At 39.0% G+C, this 25,028-nt stretch overlaps 1 protein-coding gene across 1 annotated transcript; it reads right to left on the reverse strand.

Annotated features, from left to right (window-relative positions):
- Positions 1-3,027: 3,027 nt before the first annotated feature.
- LOC103296446 (zinc finger protein 81) lies at positions 3,028-24,501 on the reverse strand. Its single transcript, XM_008153048.3, has 4 exons — positions 24,430-24,501; positions 13,443-13,569; positions 11,817-11,912; positions 3,028-4,733 (listed from the first exon to the last, which is right to left on the reverse strand). The coding sequence occupies exons 1-4, from the start codon at positions 24,499-24,501 to the stop codon at positions 3,028-3,030; spliced, it is 2,001 nt and encodes a 666-aa protein (XP_008151270.1).
- Between the last annotated feature and the right edge of the window lie 527 nt (positions 24,502-25,028).

A 25,028-nucleotide genomic window follows, 5' to 3' on the forward strand; every position in this document is an offset into this window, starting at 1 on the left:
CAAGTCTTCTGTATCAGGTTCAGATGTGGCTGAGGCTCTTTGAATGCAGCTTCTTAGTTCCTTGATCTAGAGACCTGTGAGCTAAATAACAAGTTATATGAACAACCCCCCTCCCCAATACACACACACACACACACACACACACACACACAACTATAATGGTGACATAGGCACAGAATTAACTGCAATACATACTTCAATTCAAAAGGGGGGGGGGAAGAAGAGGCACATATCTATCACTGTTCCATAACAATTCTTGAAATCCCACAGAACAAATATTTTCAGGTCTTCCTGCTTCAGGGGCAGATTTTTTTTTTTAATTAGGTCACAGTTCACCTGGGAATGGCTCCCCAGTCCATTTTAATATATTGTTCTTGGGTCTTCTCTCTGAGACCTCCTTCTTTTCCCATTAGAAATGGCCCATGTTTGCAGCTGAGTAACTTTCTCAGCTTCATTTCTATTCATAGAAGTTAGAGAGGAGAGTCCAGGAGCCACTTTTCATTCTGGATTGTTTCAGTCCCTTTAAGTCCAGCTTGGAGGCAGTTTCACTAAGAAAACTCTTTAAAAACTTTAAATGTTTTCTATGAATCTGGTTTGTATTTACTCTATGCCTCAATTGCCACATTGAAAATGCTTTTTAAGACAGGCTCCTCTCTACTTTGAGCAACATGTCAGGCTACTGGGAATGATGTCATGAAGTTTACAGAAGCCATTTAGCTTAGCTTAGAGCAATGGTTCTCAACCTTTATAATGCTGTGACCCTTTAATACAGCTCCTCATGTTGTGGTGACCCCCAACCATAACATTATTTTCGTTGCTACTTCATAACTGTAATTTTGCTACTGTTATGAATCATAATGTAAATATCTGTGTTTTCCAATGGACTTAGGTGACCCTGCTAGCGGTTCTCAATCTGTGGGTCGCAACCCACAGGTTGAGAACCGCTGCTATAGAGCCTAAGACCATCGGAAAACACAGATATTTACATTACGATTAATAATGATTAATTAATAATGATTAATTAATAAAAACACAGATATTTACATTACAATTCATAACAGTAGCAAAATTACAGTTATGAAGTAGCAACGAAAATAATGTTATGGTTGGGGGGTCACCACAACATGAGGAACCGTATTAAAGGGTCGCGGCATTAGAAAGGTTGAGAACCACTGGCTTAGAGGGTCTCCCAAATACCAGCTTAAATGTTTCATACATTTTTACAAAGGGTCTTACATCCACACTCATGACTTGATCTCTACCCTGAGGCCATTTTCACTTTGAAAGTATTTTTGGAGACTGGAGATGTGAAAGTTATTTTCTAACCCAGCAAGTAGCAGGGTTTTTTGTTTTTTTTTTCTTCTTCTGAATTCTGCTTGTAAATGGAATAGTCATTCTCTTATTGTACCTTATTACATGAGCTCACAAAAATAAATGAATACTTCCAAGATTCTGTTGGAAATCTACTTAGGCCAGATCCACAAGTTCATTTGATACATTCTCTATTTTCCTACAGAGCATGGTGACTGTTTTGCTTTTTCCTTACTAAATAACACAGGACGCCACCTTTTCCAGACTTTCTTAACAGGTTTCCTCATTGTTTTTTCAGTTTCCACCTGCTGCCCAGGTCCAGTCAATGCCACATGCCTTGTGTTTTGGTACAATACTCCCCCTCCATCATACACTTTTAAGTATTAGCATTTGCTGTGCAACAAAGTACCCTAAAACTTAGCAGTTTAAGACAATAATTATTTCATTTATCTCACAGTTCTCCATGTTGGCTGGGATAACTGGTATGGCTCTTCTTATATGGACTGGATTGGTTGGGGTTGGAGATCAAGGAAGGCCATACTCCCATGTCTGGTAGTTGACCTAAAGGGCCTCGGCGAGGCTGGCTCATCTCTGCTCCATCTGGTTTCTCATCCCCCAGTACAGTAATCTGAGCTTCTTCATATGAAGGTCTTAGAATTCCAAAGAGTAGCAAGAGAGTAAACCTCAAGGCAAGCTTTTTCACACTTCTTCAGCCATTTCTTGAATCTCTTCACTAATGTACAGTGGCCAAAACAAGTCACATGGCCAAGTTAAGAGGCAAGGAGTAGAAAGAGAGCTCTACTTCTTAGTAAGAGAAAAAACAGAGGAGCATGCAAAAAAAAAAAAAAAAAAAAGACAGGAGAGACCTGTGGCGTTTTTGCATTGTTCCACAGTGAAAAAGGATAAAAACACAATGTCATGGAAACCATTATGAATGATAGGATTACATTTATGTGTTCATGTAAAATTGTATCTTCAGATATAATTACATAAAATCACAATGACCATAAAACTGTGAATTCATGTGAGAGAAAAATTCAATAGAAGACATATTTGATAGACACAATTATGTTAAATTAAAAAAATGAACTTCAATTATTCCTCCTGCTGTGCAATGTTTTCTGCCACAAACAACCTACAGAACTGAGAGTAGGTCTACACATCAAATATGTTATTTTGTTGTCCTACTTTTCATTTTGTTGTCACTTTTAACTGCTTAATATAACAGTAAACATGACTGACATTTACATAATTTTACACACTCCATCTGTAAAGAATTTGGTAACAATTTGCCTTATAATGCTTTCTTTACAATAGGAAGGCTTTTTTCCTAATGTATCAAACTGACATCATTTTTCCTAGTATGAATTCTATTATACCGGGTGTATAATAGAATTACACTCATTTCTGTAGATACATTTAAATTCTGAAAATTAACTGTATGTTAATAAACACTGATTATATCTCAAAGTGTGTATACATTTTTTGGGACACCCTGTATTTTGTGAAGCTGTGCAAATATGAAAATTCACCTTCATTCAATGCATTCTAAGAGGATATCGTCTAAATAATTTTTTTCACCTCAAGTGAGAGAGCCTGACAAATACTTTTTACTATGCCATATATTCATATAGGGTCTTGGATGAATTTTATAATATACCCTTATGCCTGACTTCTCTGATAAGGCTTTCTCATTTTTAAGAGACAGGGTTACTTTCATGTATGAATATTGCGATGCATACTCAACACTGATTTCTGAGTAAAGCCCTTTCCACAGTCACTGCATTTATAGGGTTTCTCTCCAGTATGAATTGTCTGGTGTTTGTTGAAATTTGACCTGTCAGTGAAGGCTTTCCCACATTCTGCACATATATATGGTTTTTCTCCTGTGTGAATTCGTTGATGTACTTTGAGATGTGGTTTCTTGGAGAAGGATTTATCACAGTCAGGACATTTATAAGGCTTCTCTGTAGTATGAATTCTCTGATGTGTAATTAATTCTGACTTCTGGAAAAAAGCCCTCCCACAATGAGCACAAACATAGGGTTTCTCCCCAGTATGAATTGTCTGGTGCTTATTGAAATTTGACCTGTCGGTGAAGGCTTTACCACATTCAGCACATATATAAGACTTCTCTCCAGTATGAGATTTCTGGTGAGTATTGAGATTTGACCTGTTGGTAAAGGCCTTCCCACACTCAGTGCATATATAGGGTTTCTCTCCTGTATGAATTCGTGTATGCATCTGGAGTTGTGACTTAGAAGGGAAAGATTTCTCACAGTCACTGCATTCATAAGGCTTCTCTCCAGTGTGAATTCTTTGATGTGCAATCAAGTGTGCCTTTTGGATGAAGGCCTGCCCACATGCAGTACATATATAGGATCTCTCTCCTGTATGAATTCTCTGATGCATCCTGAGTGTCGATTTTTGGGTAAAGGCTTTCCCACACTCGCTGCATTTGTGGTGTCTCTCTCCAGTATGAATTTTCTGATGTACACTGAGAGCCGAGTTCAGTGAGAAGCCTTTCCCACATTCACTGCATTCATAGAGTTTCTCTCCAGTATGGGTTGTCTGGTGCCTAAGTAGAGATGACACCTGGAAAAATGATTTTCCACATTCACTGCACGTATAGGGTTTTTCTCTAGTATGAGTTTTCTCATGCATAATTAATTCTGAATTCTGGATGAAAGCCTTCCCACATTCAGTACATACATACAGTTTTTCATTTCTATGAACTCTCAAATATATACTGAGTAATGGCTTTTGTGTAAAAACATTTACACATTTGCAAAGTTCATGAGGTTTTTCCATAGTATGAATTCTCTGAGATGCAAAGAGGTGTGACTTCTGAGTGAATATCTTCCTAAATTCAGTACACATATTTGCTTTTTCCCCAACAGGAAACTTCAGATTGTGACTGAGTGCTTGTTTGAGGTTGAGGACTTTTCCACACTGATTACATTCACAAAATTTCACTCCTGTATGCATATTTTCATGGTTAGTAAAAGAACCCTGGGTGAAATTTTGACTGTGTCTAATAATTTTATCAAAGTTCTTTGTTGCTTTGTTTTTAGAATGAATATATAAATCTAAATTATGCTTAAAACCCTTTTCAAATGAGTCACATTTATGGGGTCTTTTCTGTGAGGTAATAATATGATTTGGGCTTGGATGAACAAGTTTTCTGCTGTCTTTATGTTCATAATGCCACTCCGTATTCATTATTTTCTTATTTACGAATGTAGCATGACTCACAGGTTTGTTTGGTGTTTCCTGATATCTTTTTATCTGTTCAGCATCTTGCCAGAGTTCTAAAATGGAATACAATGAATCATCTCTTATATCTTCACCCTCCATTTCACTATGAAAGGAAGCTTTCCCAGAAATTCTTTTTTGTGAAGTCTTAATCCCAAACTTCCCATCTAAAAAGAGAGAAAAAAAAAGTGAAATCGACACAAATAGATAGCAGAAGATTAAAAGATGCTTATAAGCTAATCCAAATTGAATACAGGGAAACCAGCGAATCCAATGACAACAATGAAAATAATCACAGGAAATACATATATAGCACTTATTATGTGTCAAGTTCTTGCACGACACTTACGATATTCCAGGCATTGTTAAGATATAAATATGAACTCATTTAATCCTTTCCAAAGTTCTATTTTCTATTATTATTTATCTATTGTAGATAAGGAAAGTAAAGCTCAGAATGGTTTTATACATATAATTTGTCCTAAAACATGGTTATAGCTCAATTTGGGTAGGAGGCTTGAACATCAAATGGGGTGGACTAAAGATTAAAAAGACAAGGATTTTCAGGAAAAATATTGATGGAGAGCCTAGGCTGGGAGGGGGTGACTCAGAGTCTAAGTCCTCATTAGCTTTAGATTCTAAATCCTCACTGATCTTCTTGTTTCTTGCTATTAGCAACAATAGCAAATTCATGTGATAAAAAAAAAATTTCACTTGCTAAGGGAGTATATCCTAAAAGTTCTCATCACAAGGACAAGAACATTTTTTTTATACTTATATGATATAGGTGTTAACTAAATTTATTGTGGTAATCATTTCACAATGTATGTAAGTCAAGTCATTATGCCTCTAGGAAAATTATTGTGGCGATAGCCATCTGACCTATACAAACAATAAATGGATGTCTATACTCCAACTCTCCATCACGTGTAATTGTTTTCTATTAAACACAACTCCTGAGAAACCAAGATGGCGGCATAGGTAAACACCTACACTGCAGCCTCGCACAACAATTTCAAAAATACAACTAAAAGACAAAACGGACATCATCCAGAACCACAGGAAAGCTGGCTGACTGGAAATCCTACAACTAGAAGGAAAGAGAAAACCATAAGGAAAATCAGAGGAGCTGTAAACGCCTGAGGTACGGAGACACGGGCGTGCGCGTGTGGAGAGGATGGGCGGCTGAGTGCCTGGCTGGCGTTCTCTAGCGGGAAGGAGATAAAAGCTCTGGACTGCGCTGAACCCCAGCTCCGACTGCACTGAACCCCAGTACTGGGTGAGACCCTGGGGACCCAGGCTCATACTGGGGGAATCTGGGCTGTAAGGTGGAAACTCAGGGGAGCGGCAAAAGGCAGAGCTCTGGAGGCGCGCATATGGATTCGCGCAGAGGACGGACTGTTGAGTGTGCCGCAGCGGGAAGGAGACAAAAGCTCCGGACTGCGCTAAACCCCAGTTCCAACTGCACTGAACCTCAGTTCCGGGCAAGAATCTGGGAATCCAGATTCATTGGGGGGGGAGACTAGACTCTTTGGCAGCGGGCGAAACTCGAGGGCGCCTTTCTCTCAGAGGTGCTGAGACCCAGGAACCTCATAGGGCGGGGCCGATGGGAAGCCAAGGCTGTAGGCTCCACCCTGAAGCTCCACCCTGAAACTCCGCCCCATCCAAGGTGAGCACAGAGGCTTTTGCAATTTTTCAAGTCTAGTCGAATAAGGCTGTCTCCCGACATAGACACAGCTGATCCTCACAGCCAAATGGCCTGGAGGTCAACTCCTCCCACTGATACCAACAATAATCAAGACTTAACTACAACAAGGCTGTACACACAATCCACAAAGGAGGGCACCAAGAGTGTCCACCTCAGGTAACTGGGGAGGCCAAGCCACTGGCCCATATAGGACAAATAGCACACAAAGCTACCCTACCAACTCAGGGAAGCAGCGAAAATGGGGAGACAAAGAAACAGATCACAAACCAAAGAAATGGAGGAAAACAAATGACTGGACAGAGTTCAAAACCACGGTTATAAGGTTTTTCAAGAATTTCCTAGAAAAGGCCGATAAATTTAGCGAGACCCTCGAGGATATGCAAGAGACCCTCGAGGACATGGAAAAGGACCAACTAGAAATTAAACATACACTGACTGAAATTAAAAATATTATACAGACACCCAACAGCAAACTAGAGGAACGCAAGAACCAAGTCAAAGATTTGAAATACAAAGAAGCAAAAATCACTCGACTGGAAAAGCTAAAAGAAAAAAGAATCCAAAAATATGAAGATAGTGTAAGGAGCCTCTGGGACAACTTCAAGCGTACCAACATCAGAATTATGGGGGTGCCAGAAGAAGAGAGAGAGAAAGATATTGAAAACCTATTTGAAGAAATAATGACTGAAAACTTCCCCCACCTGGTGAAAGAAATAGACTTACAAGTCCAGGAAGCGCACAGAACCCCAAACAAAAGGAATCCAAAGAGGACCACACCAAGACACATCATAATTAAAATGCCAAGAGCAAAAGACAAAGAGAGAATATTAAAAGCAGCAAGAGAAAAACAGTTAGTTACCTACAAGGGAGCACCCATATGATTGTCAGCTGATTTCTCAACAGAAATTATGCAGGCCAGATGGGAGTGGCAAGAAATAATCAAAGTGATGAATAGCAAGAACCTACAACCAAGAGTACTCTACCCAGCCAAGCTGACATTCAGAATTGAAGGGCAGCTAAAGAGCTTCACAGATAAGAAAAAGCTAAAGGAGTTCATCACAGCTAAACCAGAATTATATGAAATGCTGAAAGGTATTCTCTAAGAAGAGGAAGAAGAAGAAAAAGGTAAAGATAAAAATTATGAACAACAAATACATATCTATCAACAAGTGAATCTAAAAACCAAGTGAATTAAAAATCTGATGAACAGAATAAACTGGTGAATATAATAGAATCAGGGGCATAGAAAGGGAGTGGATTGACAACTCTCAGGGGTAAAAGGGTGTGAGGGGTGAGGGAAGAGACTGGACAAAAATTGTACACCTATGGATGAGGACAGTGTGGGGGAGGTAAGGGAAGAGGGTGGGATGGGAACCAGGTTGAGGGGAGCTATGGGGGAAAAAAAGAGGAACAACTGTAATAATCTGAACAATAAAGATTTATTAAATTTTAAAAAACAAACAAAAAAACAATAAGAAGTGAGATGGTAGGATAGGGGATTTGTGGATGGTGATGAAGGCTTGAAGTTATTATTTGCAAGAAATGGGGATAGTGGAGAGAGAGTATATATATATATATATATATATATATATGCATGCATTCAAGCCAATTAAAAAAGTCAGACTGTCACATTGTTGAGGGTCCAGGTAGGGTGTGAAACCATTAATTTGTGGTTTCTCATTCCAGACAGTTGTGTGATATTCTCTGGAATATAGTTGTAATGATCATAACAATAGCAAGCCTTTAATAAACATTTAATAGAAGCCAGGCACTGTGCAAAGTAATCTAGATGTATTATCTCATGTAATCCTCTCAACCTATAACAGTAGGGTTTATTTTTATTTTATAGCTGAGAAAATTGAGGCCCAGAATTTAATAATGTACCCAAAGTCACACAGCATAGGTGTTCACTAAATAGTTGCTATTCAGGAGACAGGAGAGGGGATGGAATACTGGATGAAAGAACAGATGTGGTAAGAGTCTAGCCATGTTAGATTGAGAAGGAAATGAAACCAAGAAGAGACTGATAGAATGAAGAATAGGTGTGCTCAAGGAAATAAGTGTTTTAGAATTGAAGGTTTGAGAGACCTGGCAAGATGAGAGGTGTGGTTCAAGAGTCATCATATCAGAAGTAGAGCAATTCTGTGTGGTCCAGGTTGTGGCCATGGGAATAGCTAAAGTTTCCTGAGATTTAAGAAGTGAAAAAAGCAATGAACAATTAATCCTTGAGAGTGGGGTTGATCATGAGTCATTTGCATATTCATCTAAGTCACAGAAATAACAACTAGAATTGACCTTTAAGAAAATGCCTGTGGCCGAGACAGGTTTGGCTCAGTGGATAGAGCATCAGCCTGAGGACTGGAGGGTCCCGGGTTCGATTCCGGTCAAGGGCATGTGCCTTGGTTGCGGGCACGTCCCCAGTGGGGGGTGTGCAGGAGGCAGCTGATTGATGTTTCTAACTATCCCCAGTGTAGGGGGTGTGCAGGAGGCAGCTGATTGATGTTTCTCTCTCATCGATGTTTCTGGCTCTCTATCCCTCTCCCTTCCTCTCTGTAAAAAATCAATAAAATATATTTTTTTTAAAAAGAAAATGCCTGTGAACTATTTCCCCAGAGATAGCAGCTGCATAGAAGCAGGACCATGTGTTCTTTTGCTCATTGTTATATCACACAGTGCCTGGTACATAGTAAGTAGGTGTTTAATAAGTATAAGTTGAATGAATGAGTTAAATGAAATAAACATTTTTCAAAGCAAAAAAAAAAAAAACACACACACAAACAAACAACACAACTCCCATCAAGAGCCGGATATACACTCTTTTCAGAGACACATGGAACAGTCACAAAAATAGACCATTTGCTGAAACCATACAGAGTGTATTCTCAGAATACAACAGAATGAAATTAGACAAAATAAAGGAAACAGACAAATTCCTTGAAAAAAATACAACTTATTATGTATGGCAAAAAAAATGAAACAGAAAATTGAAAGAGCCCTATGTATATTAAAGAAATTGAATTAGTTATTAAAACTTTCCCATCTAGCAACTGTAGGCCCAGACAGTTTTGCTGGTGAATTCTGTGAAACAGCATAAAAAGAAGTAACCATCTTACACAAACTATTTCAAAAAATAGAGAAGAGCACTCATTCATAACTCATATTATGTGGCCAAGTGTAACCTTAATACCAAAATCTAACAAAAACATTGCAAAAAAAAGAAAACTACAAACCGGTAATACTCATGCAAATATTTTTAAACAAAATATAAAAATATAATCCAAAAATATACAATAAGGGTAATATATATAATAATCACTAGCATTTGTCTCAGAAATATAAGGTTAATTTAACATTTGAAATCAATCAATAAATTTACCATATTAACAAAATAAAAACAATAACTCATATGATCACTAAAACATTTGACAAAATTCAACACTTGACTATGATTTTTGTTAAAAACCTCTTTAACCAGCTAGGATTAGAAAGGAACCTATGTAACCTGATAAAGGGTAGCTTCAAAAAAACTACAGCTAACATCATACTTAATGATATGAATTTTTTGCTCCTAATATCAGGAACAAGGCAAGCATGCCCACACTCACACTTCTATTCAACATCAAACTGAAGGTCTTAGTGAAATAAGGAAAGGAAAATAAGTAAAAAGACTGGACAGAAAGAACTAAAACTGTCCCTAAAGTGATGATTATTTACTTACAAGGAACCTAGAAGACAAACGACCCAATAAAATGACAAACATATGTGAATAGACACTTCACACAAAAATGTACAAATGGTCAACAGCACATGAAAAGATATTTAACATCATTACTCACCAGAGGAATGCAACTTAAAATCATAATGAGATACCATTACATATCTGCTATCATAGTAAAAATTAAAGAGACTAATGACAGCAAGTGTTGGCAAGGATGTGGGGCAAAAAGAATTCTCAGATATTGTTGTTGGGAATGTAAAATAGCACAGCCATTTTGGAAGACAGTTTGGCAATTTCTTATAAAGATAAGCATATACTTATTTTATGATCTGGCAACTCCACTTCTAGGTATTTATCCAAGAGAAATAGAAACATATGTTCATACAAAGACATACTAAAATGATCACTGAAGCTCATAATAACCAAATAATAACTATCTGTCATCAACAGGGATATAAACAAATTACCATATATTTACTAGTATACCATGGAGTAGTAGTCAGCATCTTAAAGAAAGAAACTAGTGATATACTCAATAACATGAATAAAACACAAAATCATTATGCTGAATGAAAAGAGTAGACAGTATAATTCCCATTGATATAAAACATTTATAAAGACAAATACAATCTATAGTGACAAAAAGCATGTCAACAGTTGCCTGGGGCTGGAGTGGTGGTAAGCATTGACTACAGGGGCATGAAGGAGCATTTCTGTGTGATGGAATGTTATATATCATGATATGGGTATTGGTTATATTAGTATGTTCCTTTGCAAAACTCATCAAGCTGTATACTTGAAATGGATACACTTTAGTGTATGTAAATTATATCTTAATAAGTGGAACCAAATGAACAAAATGAACTAACAAGTAAAATAGAGACACACTCAGAGATAAAGAGCAGGCTGATAGTTGTTGGGGGAGGGTTGGGGGTGGGTGGGTAGGGGATGGAGGTACTGAGCAAAAAGAAAAAATAGCGGAAAAACTCATGGATATGGACAACAGTGTGGTGATTGCTGGGGGTGCGGTGTGGGGTGGCGGGTAGAAGAACATATAGGGGGGATAAATGGTGATGGAAGGAGACCTGACTTGGGGTGGTGAACAAATAACACAGTGTACAGATGATGTGTTGTGGAATTGTGCACCTAAAACATGTATAGTTTTGTTAACCAGTGTCACCCCAATACATTCAATGAAAAGAAAAAAGGTAGATTTTAAAAGAAAAATATGATATGTGACTGATCACAGTCACAATATGGGAGAGAAGCATAGAGATAGGTGAGGTGGAGACGAGTGAGGAATCTGCTGGTGATAAATACAAAGAGAGGAGGTGAGGCTGGTTGCAGGTGACAGCTTATTGGTATCTTAGAGTGAGAAGACAAAAGTGAAAGAAGAAAATAAAAGGTTACTAGGAAAAATAGGAGTGAGGCAAGCAACTGATTTTCAATGAAGGCAAATCCATTAAAACCTGAATGTATATGATAAGATTCTTAAGACCCTGGGGATGGGGTTAAATAATGAAGCATAAAAATGTGATGGAAGAAAAGAATATCCAAGAAAGCAACATCCATCGTGAAGAAGGCTGGCATATGATTCCAAGTATGGGAATTGCAGCAATTCTCCTGGAGGAAACCCCAAAGAAAACAGTTGATGACAGTACAGAAAATAAAGACAGAGCAATTTGTACCTGACAGACCAATATTATTTATTTTCAAGCAGTTTCGAAAGTTTAAACCTTCAAAAAGGCAGCAAAGACACCAGCCTCTCTGAGGAAAAAAAAAGTATTTCCATGTCTCCCTTCTGCCTGGGTCACACTCACTGACCTGAACAACTCTGATGTGGGGTTTCTCCCTCCAATATCCAGGGCTCCTCTCCTTGCTCCAACTTGAAGATGACCTCTGGTTTGGGAACTTCATACCCTGTTAATAGGACACAATAGAGAACTGGGTCCAGCTAATTGTTTTCCATTTGTTCATTAGAAAAGAAACCATATTTGATTGGGGAAACACTAATAATCACAGAGGTGAAAGGGACTGAAGAATCTCAGACCCATCAGGGATGATATCAGCATGTACTTAAGATATCCCAGAGCACTCAGCAGCTGGGAATGGAAATGGTTCTGTCTTAGTTTCCTAGGGCTGCTTTAACAAAGTACCAATAATTGGCTGACTTAAAACCACGGAAATTTACTGTCTCATACTTCTTTAGGCTAGAATTCTGAAATCAAGTTATTATCAGAGTCATGTTCTCTCTGGATGATATGAGGGAAAATCCTTTCTTGTATCTTCTAGCTTTTGGTGTTTGATGGCAATCTTCGGCATTCCTTGGGTTACAAATGCATCATTTAGTGTGTTTTCTCATCATCTTCCCTCTATGAGTGTCGATTTCTGGGCCCTTTTTTTATAAGGATACCAGCCATATTAGATTAGGCTCCACCCCCATGACCTCATTTTAACCCAATTACTTCTATAAAGACCCTATTTCCCAATATGGTCATATTCTGAGGTATTAGGGGTTAAGACTTCCACATATTTTTTTTTTTTTTTTACAGAGAGGAAGGGAGAGGGATCGAGAGTTAGAAACATCGATGAGAGAGAAACATCGATCAGCTGCCTCCTGCACACCCCCTACTGGGGATGTGCCCGCAACCAAGGTACATGCCCTTGACCAGAATCGAACCTGGGACCTTTCAGTCTGCAGGCCAATGCTCTATTCACTGAGCCAAACAAGTTTTGGCTTATATTTTACTTTCTTGTTGCTTCTTATTAACTTGGACTAATAAAGTAGATTCTGAGCCAAACCGGTTTCGGCCACATATCTTTTTTTGTGGGGGGACACAATTCAACCCATCAGAGCTTTCCCTCTGAACCCCTCAAATCTATATCCTTCCCATATTGAAAATACACTCATTCCATCCCAATGTCACCTAAAATCGTAATCATGCCAGCATCAACTCTTAAGTCTAAAATCATAAACTCAGAGTCTCAGATACCATCATCTGAATCACCCAAATCAGTTATGGGTGAGACTTGACTATGAGTCCAAAATCCAAGTGTCAACAGGGCTCTCCATGCTCCTTTTGAAGGTGTTAGGGAAGGAACTGTCTCATGCCTCTCTCCTGGTTTCTGGTGGTCTTGTCATTCCTTGGCTTACAGATGCATCATTCCAGTCACATGGCCATATTTTCCTTGTGTGTCTTCACATTGTCTTCCCTCTGTGTGTGTCTGTCTCCGTGTTTAAATTTCCCTTTTTTATAAAGACACCAGTCCCAGTGGATTAGGACCCACCCTAATAAAGTCATTTTAGCTTGATTACTTTGTAAAGACCCTCTTTCCAAATTAGGTCACATTCTGAGGTACTGAGGGTTAGGACTTCAACGTATTTTATTTGGGGGATATAATTTTACCCACAATAGTCTCCTCACTGACTCATGAGGTAGCTGTGCTTACCCACTGAGAGCAGGTGGCTGTAGTTCTCCAGCATCACCTCCTGGTACAGGCGTCTCTGAGTAGAGTTCAACTGCTGCCACTCCTCCCTGCTGAAGTCCACAGTCACATCCTCGAGTGACACAGAGACCTGTAACAACACAAGCTTGTTCAAGGTGACAAGGTCAGCACGGGGAGATAGGGAAAAGATAGATAGAAAATAGGTTTCAATGCCTATTAAATACCTAGTTATATATAATGTTATGTAAACTACAAACATCAAATCATAAATTTCTGGTATTCATTGTGTATAATGAAAAGATTACTTTTGTACAAAATTTGACCTTGATTCTATTTTGTTGCTCATTTTAATAGGAAATTTTATAACTTTTACAAAGAAGCATATATATACTTTTTTAAAACTTTACATAGTTCCCTCTCCTGTTGCTTTCATTTACTTTAAAAAATATAGCCATTTTCTTTTGATGCCTTTTTATTGATCATTTCTAATTTAATTCCATAGTGGTCAGGAAATACATTCTGTATGATTTCAACACATGATCTATCTAGGGGAATGTGTTACATGCCCCTAGGGGAATGTGTTACATGCCCCTGGAAAAGAATGCATATTTAGCTGTTAATGGGTATCATGTTATATAATATATAAATCAAGTTGATTGAGTGTTGCTGAAATTTTCTGTCACTTTATCCATAGTTCAACTAATTATTTGTTAACTTTTTTGTAAAAACTGACAAGGAGATGTTAAAGTTTATATGATTATGCAAAGGACATAGAATAGCCAAAGCAAGAAGTAGTATGGAGGATTTATACTGTGTAATGTTAAGATTTCCTATAAAGCTACAATAATTCAGACAATGTGGTACTGATGTAAATACAGTTAGATAAATCAATGGAATGTAATAGAGAGTCCAAAAACAGGTCTGCACATATATTGATGATTGCTTTTTTACAAATATGCCAATGTGATTTAATGGGGAAAAAGAGAGTCTTTTTTTAAAAATGTGCTGGAATAAATGGTTATCAGTATTGAAGGAAAAAAAACTTTGACCCATACTTCACAACACATATAAAATGAACTCCAAAATTAAAGGAAATTAAGTTCCTATATGACTAAATTGCTTTTATTAGGCTAAAACTAATACAGATAGCAACTATAAACTCTGAACAAAATATAAAAAACCATTATCTGAAGATACTAAAGAGCAACCTAAATCAGGCATCTACTGGAAGAGATTTAATGCAAGAAAGGATGACATGGGATGTATTTGCTATTTTTATAGATTTTAGTTTGCAAATAGGCCCAGTCAGTCATGCAAGGTAACTAAAATTCCAATTTTTAAAACCTTCAATCTTATTGACTTAAAAAATTAAAGGAGTGTTTTGCAATCATCAAGACCACTGGAGAGTCAGGGGGGAATCCAGATGGAGAAGAGTGCCTAAATTCTGTATAAGAACTTTGCCCAAATCTCTGCTTAACCACTTAAATGAACTAAAATCTGAGCTATCACACACCACAGAGAAGATAGTTTCCACTTTGAGTCCAGCCACAAGTGCTTACTAAACAAAACAAAACAAAAAAGCAGCAATCTTCTAAGGGAACTAAATAGAATCCAAAATCTCTACAATACATGATTTATGAGAAACCAAGATGGCGGCATAGGTAAACACCTAAACTGCTGCCTCGTACAACAATTTCAAAACTACAACTAAAAGACAGAACGGACATCATCCAGAACCACAGGAAAGCTGGCTGAGTGGAAATTCTACAACTAGAAGGAAAGAGGAAAGCACACGGATAATCAGAGGAGCTGCAAAGGACTGAGGTACGGAGACACACACGCAGAGAGGAAGGGCGGCTGAGTGCCTGGCTGGCTTTCTCTGGCGGGAGAGGGAAGAAAGCCCCCAACTGCACTAAACCCCCATTCCAATGGCACTGAACCCCAGTTCCGGGCAAAACGCCATGGACCCAGGCTCATATGGGGGGAGTCTGGACTGTCAGGTAGAGAGAAAGGCATACTGAGACTCGGAGACTCAGAGAAGCCGCGGTGGGCAGGGGTCTGGAGGTGCGTGTACAGAGAAGACTGACTGCTGAAGTTGCCGCTAGCTCTCCCTAGCAGAAGGGAGTCAGAAGCTCCTGAATGCACTGAACCCCAGTTCCGACTGCACTGAACCCCAGTTCCGGGCGAGCCTGGGGGAATCTGGACTGTCAGGCAGAAACTCAGGGGAGCTGCGGAAGGCAGAGGTCTGGAGGCGCGCGCAAGGGCAGGGCTGACGGGAAACCAAGACTGTCTGCTCAGCCCTGAGACTCTGCCCCATCCAAGCTGAGCACAGAGGCTTGTGCAATTTTGCAAGTCTGGTCCTATAAGGCTGTCTTCAGCACAGGTCTCCCGGAGGAGACACAGCTGATCCTCACAGCCAATTGGCCTGAAGGTCAATTCCTCCCAGTGATACCAACAGCAATCAAGACTTAACTACAACAAGGCTGTACACACAGTCCACAAAGGGGTGCACCAAGAGTGTCCACCTCAGGTGACTGGGGAAGCCGACCCACTGGGCCATATAGGAAACCTAGTACACAAAGCTACCCTACCAACTCAGGGAAGCATAAAAAATGCGGAGACAAAGTAACAGATCACAAACGAAAGAAATGGAGGAAAACAAACGACTGGACATAGAATTCAAAACCACGGTTATAAGGTTTTTCAAGAATTTCCTAGAAAAGGCCGATAAATTTAGCCAGGCCCTCGAGGATATGAAAAAGGACCAACTAGAAATTAAACATACACTGACTGAAATTAAAAATAATATACAGCGATCCAACAGCAGACTAGAGGATCACAAGAATCAAGTCAAAGATTTGAAATAAAAAGAAGCAAAAAACACTCAACCGGGAAAGCAAAAAGAAAAAAGAATCCAAAAATTTGAAGACAGTGTAAGAGACCTCTGGGACAACTTCAAGCGTACCAACATCAGAATTATGGGGGTGCCAGAAGAAGAGAGAGAGCAAGATACTGAAAACCTATTTGAAGAAATAATGACTGAAAACTTCCCCCACCTGGTGAAAGAAATAGACTTACAAGTCCAGGAAGTGCAGAGAACCCCAAACAAGAGGAATCCAAAGAGGACCACACCAAGCCACATCATAATTAAAATGCCAAGAGCAAAAGACAAAGAGAGAATCTTACAAGCAGCAAGAGAAAAACAGTTAGTTTCCTACAAGGGAGCACCCATATGATTGTCAACTGATTTCTCAACAGAAACTATGCAGGCCAGACGGGAGTGGCAAGAAATACTCAAAGTGATGAATAGTAAGAACCTACAACCAAGATTACTCTACCCAGCAAAGTTATCATTCAGAATGGAAGGCGTTCATCACCACCAAACCAGTATTAGATGAAATGTTGAAAGGTATTCTTTAAGAAGATGAAGAAGAAAAAAGTAAAGATAAAAATTATGAACAACAAATACATATCTATCAACAAGTGAACCCAAAAATCAAGTGAATTAAAAATCTGAGGAACAGAATAAACTGGTGAATATAATAGAATCAGGGGCATAGAAAGGGAGTGGACTGATAATTCTCAGGGGGAAAGGGAATGGGGGGTGCAGGAAGAGACTGGACAAAAATTGTACACCTATGGATGAGGACAGTGGGGGGGGGAGATAAGGGGAGGGTGGGGTGGGAACCAGGTAGAGGGGAGCTATGGGGGGGGAGGAGAAACTATTGTAATAATCTGAACAATAAAGATTTATTAAATTAAAAAAAATAATAAAAATACATGATTTACAACAACCAAAATACAATTCAAAATAACAAGGAGACAGAAAGGTATCAAGAGAAAGAGAAGAGGTTCAAGAGTAAATGCAGAGACTGACCCTGAGATGATCCAAATGCCAGAATTAGACTTTAAACTAGTTATGTATAAGTATGCTCAAAAATATAAGGACAATTCTGTTCATAATGAATGAATAATAGGATAGTTCAATTGAGAAATGTGAACTATAAAAAAAATAACTAACTGAAAAGTGTAGAACTGAAAAATGCAATCCGAAACTTAAAAAATTCCCTGGATGGACTTACCAACAGAATGGAGATAACAAAACAAAAGAAAGAGTTAATGAATGTAAGAGAGACCAACAGAAGTTGGCCAATCTGAAAAGTAGAGAGAAAAATTCTTGGAAAAAGCAAACAAAATAATAGAGTCTCAGGAATGGGTAATATAAAATCAAGAGATCTAATATACATGTAATTTGAGGTCCAGAGAAAGGGGGCAGAAAAGATGTTTTTAAAAATAATGGGCAGAAACTTCCCAAATTTGGCAAAAGACATGCATTTACAGATTCAAGAAATCGGGCAAACCCCAAGCAGAATAAATCCACAGAAAACCATACCTAGGCACATTGTAGTCAAAATTTTAAAAACCAAAGAATAAAAGATTTTTGAAAGCAGCCAGAAAACAAAACAAAGCAAAATGACATATTACATACATGGAAACAGTGATTTAAATGATACTTTTTAAATGCTAAAGAAAAGTGTTATCTGGTTGGGTGAAGTTAGCAGTTCCATGATTAGGTCTCAAGGCCTAGGAAAAACTCTTCATGGCTTTTGGTTCTGCTCTCTTAGTTCTTGTTCCCACCTTCTAAGTCATCCTTCCTTTTACATGAAAGGTAGCAGAAGAGTTTTCTCAGCCTGCTTCCTGCCAGTACAATTTTGGGAATCCAATGTCTTCCTTTCATTTTTTGTAGTCTCTATCCCTTTCACTCTAAGGTGATAGTGTTTCTGCTGATACCATTTGCTCTAATATTTTATGGTTTGTCTGTGAATCCCATTGGTTTTACCCCATTAGACAAAAGCTGCAGCCATATGCCAAAACCGGTTTGGCTCAGTGGATGGAGCATCGGCCTGTGGACTGAAAGGTCCCAGGTTCGATTCCGGTCAAGGGCATGTACCTCAGTTGCGGGCACATCCCCAGTAGGGGGTGTGCAGGAGGCAGCTGATTGATGATTCTCTCTCATCGATGTTTCTAACTCTCTATCCCTCTCTCTTCCTCTCTGTAAAAATCAATAAAATATATTTTTTTAAAAAAGCTGCAGCCATAAATCTCTTTGAGATGAGCCATTCTCTATCTTGGACTCCTGCTGAAAGGAATGAGGGACAACACTCTTAAGCTTTCAAGAGGCCCTCTTGTATGATTGAGAAGATCTATGTTACCCCCCTTTATCTCTTCAAAGAGTTTTGTATGGCTGAATGCTCTGAGCCTTCACTGCCCAGACTATTGCCACTGCTTTCTGGATCCCTCATCACATTGGACACGGCAATACATCTATCCTCACAGACTGGGCACAAATGAAAACACCGCTTTTCTGATGCAGAAGCTACCACTATATATACCAAATTTGTGACTCCTTCCACAAGATGACCCGTTGTGATGAGAATGTGCACACAGCATGAAGTGTGGCCCACCTGGCCCTGGCCAACTGACTGCATCACACCTCAAGCCCCTCTCCGATTTGTGCCATCGTTTATATGTTTTCAGGTTAAAATGTTGCTGTTTCAGTCTGCTAGGCCCACTCCAGCCACACAATTGTGGATCTTGGAATTAACCTGTATCAAGTTTTCAGCTTTCTGGACTATTTGCAGCCTGAAAATGGAACACCTTTCACTGCCAAAGCCATGTAACAATGGGCTGATAGTTAAGGTATTTGATGGACTTCCACACTCTCCCCCATCCACTGGCATCTGGTATTGTTAAGCATTGGAATGGCCTCCTCAAAAAGGAACTCAAAAGGATTTCAGACTCTGCCTCTCTCACCTCCTCCTGCTCCATACATGCTCTTTAGTAAGGCAGTTTAATCCATGAATATGGTTGTCCCCAGAAAGGAATCATCTCCTTTCAGCTGCTCCCTGAGTAATGATCAGAACAAAAGGTATTAGGAGTTATATGGACGTATTTTGACAATTTGGGATCCTGTCTCATTGCTAACCCTCTGGGTGGCAAAGCATCCAGAAGGAAGGATGCCTAAGAGATTTCAGTTTAATTCTGGTTGCCACCTGGATTCTCTGGTTGGATTAACATTGTCCTAGATCATAAAGATAATTGCTTCTTGGTTTAGTACACTGCTTACTGTGTTCCCTTTTAATGACCCACAGGGGCCAAAGGGTAGAACATAACAGATCTCTGTAAACTTATTAAAATGGCCTTGTTCCTCTTGCATCTGACTCATTGAAATGAAAGGTCTGGAAACTAGTAGGAGATGATTGGGGTGGGGGGTTGAATTTAATACTTTCTAGAATGCACCATAATGATTTTGTGTCAGCAGAGGGTGAGCAATAACACCAAAATTGAAGAAGAAGTACCTTAAACCCCAGGAGGTTCAGGAAAGGGAGGGGCATTAATAATCTGTCTTCCTGAACTAACCATGGAGCCTTCATCACAAAGGAAAATGCCTTACTACATCTTCCCCAAACTGTTGCAAGGGCATAAAATGTACCTGTCAGGTCTGCCAATACCTGCATCCACAAGGTTATCACCATTCCCCTTAAGTTTGCTGAGAAGTCTATCAGAAACAGCTGGGAGGGCCCCAGCGCCCGCATCACACACACTAAACACCTGTCAACACCTTCAAATGTCTGCTCTCCTTGAACCACTTCCCCTAGCAGCTGCTCAGTCTTTATTTGGGGCAGAAGAATACCATGCAGCTAGTGGCTTGGACATATAGGACAGGTTGGAATGAAGGCCTTCAGGCAGCCTCTCCAATAACAAGAACTAGACTCAAGTTTTCAAACAGAACTGAGGACCCTTAACAATGTTGAACACAACCTGAGCCCAGTTAAAAATCCCCTCACTCTTTTATGCTCTTAGAACCAACTTACCACAGATATCACAGTTCCCCTTATGACTCGGATAACATCTGCTGTCCACTCTCATAACCCCCATAAGACTCCTGGGGTTTTCCTGTGTCAAGGCCAAACGCAGACCTTTCTCCTTTTATTGAACTTGCTGAAAGGCTAGACACAGACCCTCCAACTCCCCACTTTCTCATGAATGATTAACTGAGATTAGAAGTTAAACTAGCCAGCTAGACACAGAGATAAGCATTTCTTTTTCAGTTGACGGAGACTTCTCTTGAATGCAGAAACAATGCCACCTATAAATCTCCCCACGAGAACTTGTCTAATCCTCAGTATGAAAGTAAAAGGCAAAACCACCCTGCTGCGACACTCCAACTTTCACATCAGGGGTGCTCTCCCTATTGCAATAGCCTGAATAAAATCAATTTCCTTTTTTGTTCAGTTTTGTCTTTAATAGTTAGAGACTATCAGCTGGATGAGAGGCCACATTGGAGGCACTCTCAACCTATGTCTCCTGACTGCTGGAGGTCCCACCAATTGTAAACAGTACTTTCTTCTGGGGAGCATCCTGGGATTGTACTTCTTATGCAGAAGCCAGGCATTAACTTGCCTTCCTCCTCCAAACATGGTGATTTTCACGTTAAGGGTGGTCATAACTGAACTGCAAGTGTTTGAGGTAGTGATTGGTGGTTCAGGTAACCCATAAATGACTCTGGGGGTCTCTCTAAAAGGAGGCTACCTACTTGGTTGCTAGTAGGAGCTTCCTAGAAGAGTAAATGGCTTGCTATTCATGTGAACCCTGAGGGCAGTTATTTCTATGATAGGAATCATCCAATTAGGAGAGATGGTAGGACATTTGTCCCTGATTGTATCTGGGGTGATGAACATAATATTTGGCTCTGGAAGGTATTCCGGGGTCAGGCTCAGCTTACTGTCCAAACAGAGGATGAAATTGCCCCCTTGGGCCAAGGCAGAATCTGTGCAATCGCTAACACATCCTGCTGTACCTGGACTCATGTCTCACACCAAGTACAAAGGTCAATACAGAAACTTAGGCAGAAAGGCACCTGGCTTTGTAAGGTAAACATTGATGGCTTTAAAGGATTTGTTCAGCTCATTTGAGTCCGGAACCCCGGATGTCACGTTTGAGCAAAATACTGCAGATTGGCCTCATTCTGCCACTTGGGAGCCCTGTTGATTAAGTGTTACATAAGATAAATTGAACAGTCTGGGCTCTCATCTCTGCCAGCCAGATTAATCAGAGTAGCTGACAGAGTAGTATACTCATGGGAAATTTTGCAGAAGGCAAGACACTGCAGAAATGAAGGGTGCATTTTTTTTATTGGGAGACAATTCTCAACAGATCTCTTGTGTTGTAAGTAATGCTACAGTGAGCATTTCTACATGTCCTGGTACATCAGCCAAGGATTTCTGCTCATATTTTCCTAGGAGAATTGCTTCCTCTTATGATCTACATATGCTTTGATGAAGAAGGCTAAGATGTTTTCCAAAGAGATTATGCCAATTTATACTCCCACCAGCAGCATACGAGCTGCTGGTATATGCTGATATGAGCCTATAAGCTGCTGATATGGCTCCTCATCCTTGCTACCACTTATCATCATCAGTCTTCTTAATTTTAGCCATTCTGGTGGGAGTGTGGTAGTATTACAATTGTGGTTTAAATTTTGCACTTCCCTGATTACTAATGAGACTGGGCACCCTCTCAGGTGTTTGTTAGCCATTTGGATATCTTTTTTTGTTATATGTCTATTCAAATAAGGCATGTGACTACTGTGTAGTCTGCTTTTTCTTACAGTTTTGTTGTTCTTGACATATTCTGGCTAGAAGTCCTCCATTGTCTCTCTCTTCTACTCTGTGGCTTGTAAATTTCTTCTTAATGGAAGTGATTATTATAAAAATGAAGATAGTAACTATCTTTGGGAGTAGAGGGACTCTGAAATTATATGGCCACTTTCTAGACTGACATAGTGAAAAATCAATGAGCTATAAATTTTTCTGTATACTTTTCTATATATATGTTATATTTCACAATAAAAATATTTTTTAAAATATAGCCTTAATCTATAACCCATTAACTCCACCCCTATGTATATAGTTAAGAGACGGGTATACACATGTACATAAAAAGAAACAAACAAATTTTTTGTTTATGGTAGCATTGTTTATAATTCATATTACGTTTCACCAAAATACTTAACAATAACAAAAGCTGATAAAAATTTTAGTAGGCCACCTTTTGTGAAATAAAAAGGAGAAAGTAAGAATGTTTTCTCAGCTGCTTTTATCTGCATAAAGAAACCCTAATCATGCAGTAAACTAACCTGGTTATATGTATTAGACACAGGTGAGCAGATAAGAGAAAGATGAATGAGGATTTAGACTAGTAGATTTTTTCATATCCTCACCCAAGGACATGTTTTTATTGATTTGAGAGAGAGAGAAACATCAAAGTGAGAAAAAATAATCAATTGGTTGCCTCCCACACTCACCCCGACCTAGATCCAACCCACAACTTGGGTACGTGCCTCGACTGGGAAATGAACCTACAACCTTTGGGTGTATGTGACAATGCTCCAACTAACTGAGCCACCCGGCCAAGTTTAGGCTATGTAGATTTTTATATTTTTAAATTTTATATATTTTCATTTTTGAGTTATGTGTCTATATTGTCATTCAAAATGAAATGAAAAACTATTACTAATATTTTTAGAGTGATTAGATGCTGCATCCATGAAACAAAAACAGCATACTATTAAAAGGGAATATTCTGAAAATAAAGAGCTATTTAAAATAAAAATATGTAACAGCATTAATGAGAGACACAAAAGAAGATTTAGAAGATAAAGTGTTCCAAAAAACTCTTAGAAAGGAGATAAAAAGAGAAAGAATGGAAAGCAGAACAAAGACTAAAAAAAGTAGGAGGCTTAACAACTGAATAAGAGTTTTTTGAAAAGTAGAGAAAATGTATGTGTGAGTAGAAAAGGAATAGACTGAAAATAGGCTTTTAAAATCCTGTACAAAAATGATTTCCAACCTAAAAATCTATATCCAGCTGAAAAGACAAATTTAGTATCAAAGTTAAATAAATATATTTCCACCCTGGCTGGCATGGCTCAGTTAGTTGAGTGTTGTCCCACGCACTAAAAGGTTGCTGTTTCAATTCTCCATCAGGGCACATACCCAGTTTGCAGGTTCAGTCCCCAGTCGGGTGCATGTAGGAGGCAGCTGATCAATATTTCTCTCTGTCTCTCTCTGTCTCTCTCTTTCTCTTCCTCTCCTTATAAAATCAATAAAAACATTTAATTAAATAATTAATTAATAGGTAAATAAATTTCCAAGGCACTTATTACTTTTTGATTTCTATAAATTTATTTCTACAATTATATATTAAATAAATATAATTTTGCATGGCATTTTCAGACATACAAAGCTTCATAAAATCCACCTGTCATGTATCCATTTTCAAGGATAGACTAGAGGATGTGCTTCCACAAAATGAGGGGGTAAACTAAGAAAGAGGAAGACACAGGCTCCAATAAACAGTTAAAAAGACATAGGATCCCCAGGAAAGGGGATGTGCAACAAGACAGAGGTGAAAAGGATTTCCTGGGGGATAACACAGGGAAGACACCAAGGTAATAGCTGTGTGTGAAGCTGAGAGAGAAACCAGACCAGCAGCCTTCAGCAAGTCAACAAGTTCCAGGAAAGATTTCTTCACAGAGAAGAAACTGATGGCCAGAGTTGAGACCATTCCCATCTACTACTAGCTGTGTGAAACTGAGCCAGATAGTTTTTCGCTATGCCCAAGTTTCCCTCTCTAGAAAATGGGAGTAACAATAGCACCCACTTCTTGAGCTTGTTATGAAGATGAGTAAGTATATGTAGTATGTGTATAACAGTGCTGGGCACATAGTAAACATTATATGAGTGTTTACAATTATCGTCACTATGATTATTACCTATATGTTTGAATACACAGAGAGGAGATTTAAACAACTGGAAAGAATTTGGAATTGAATTATTGATTTGTATATAGTAAAGCAAAGCAATGACTAAACCAGAAAACTGTTAATTCCAAGAAAAAGAAAAAGTTGTCTCTTTGCCTTCCTTACCTCACAGGAGTTGTCTCTTCCTCCTGCAGTCAGGGCCAGGGACCACTTGGGAGAGCTCTGGTTGGCTGGCATGTTTACTTGGGCCTCAGCCCGCAGGCTCTCTGGCTGACAACTCCGTTCTTCCCAGGAGCCTAGGGCCAGGCAGGGTCTTCGGACTCAACCAGAGCTTCTGGGACCAGAAGGAAGATCTTAAAGCCTTCACTGTGGGGTCTGGTCCAGAGACTCCACAGAGACTCCAAGAAACCTGGAAAGACAGTGTCCACATGGTCAGTCAATCAGCATTCATGCCACAAACATTACTTGGGGGCACCAAAGTACAGCACTGGGTGCTGTGGGAATAGGGGCAATATCCATGTAAAATGAAGAGAAATTAAGACAACAAAAGAGATGAGATGAAGAGAAAACAAGGAAGTTAAATAAGAAGTAAAATAAAATAAAAGGCATGAACAAGTTAAATTTTAAACACACAAAGATGATGATGTACTAAAGAAAGAGAAACATCTATTTTAGTTATTCATAAAAATGGAATATGAGCGAGACCATAGATTTAGACTAAAATTAATGAAGGCTTAAATTCTAGCTCTGCCAACTTTTAGCTT

The sequence above is a fragment of the Eptesicus fuscus genome, chromosome 1, assembly GCF_027574615.1.
Source record: "Eptesicus fuscus isolate TK198812 chromosome 1, DD_ASM_mEF_20220401, whole genome shotgun sequence".
NCBI classification, from domain to species: domain Eukaryota; kingdom Metazoa; phylum Chordata; class Mammalia; order Chiroptera; family Vespertilionidae; genus Eptesicus; species Eptesicus fuscus.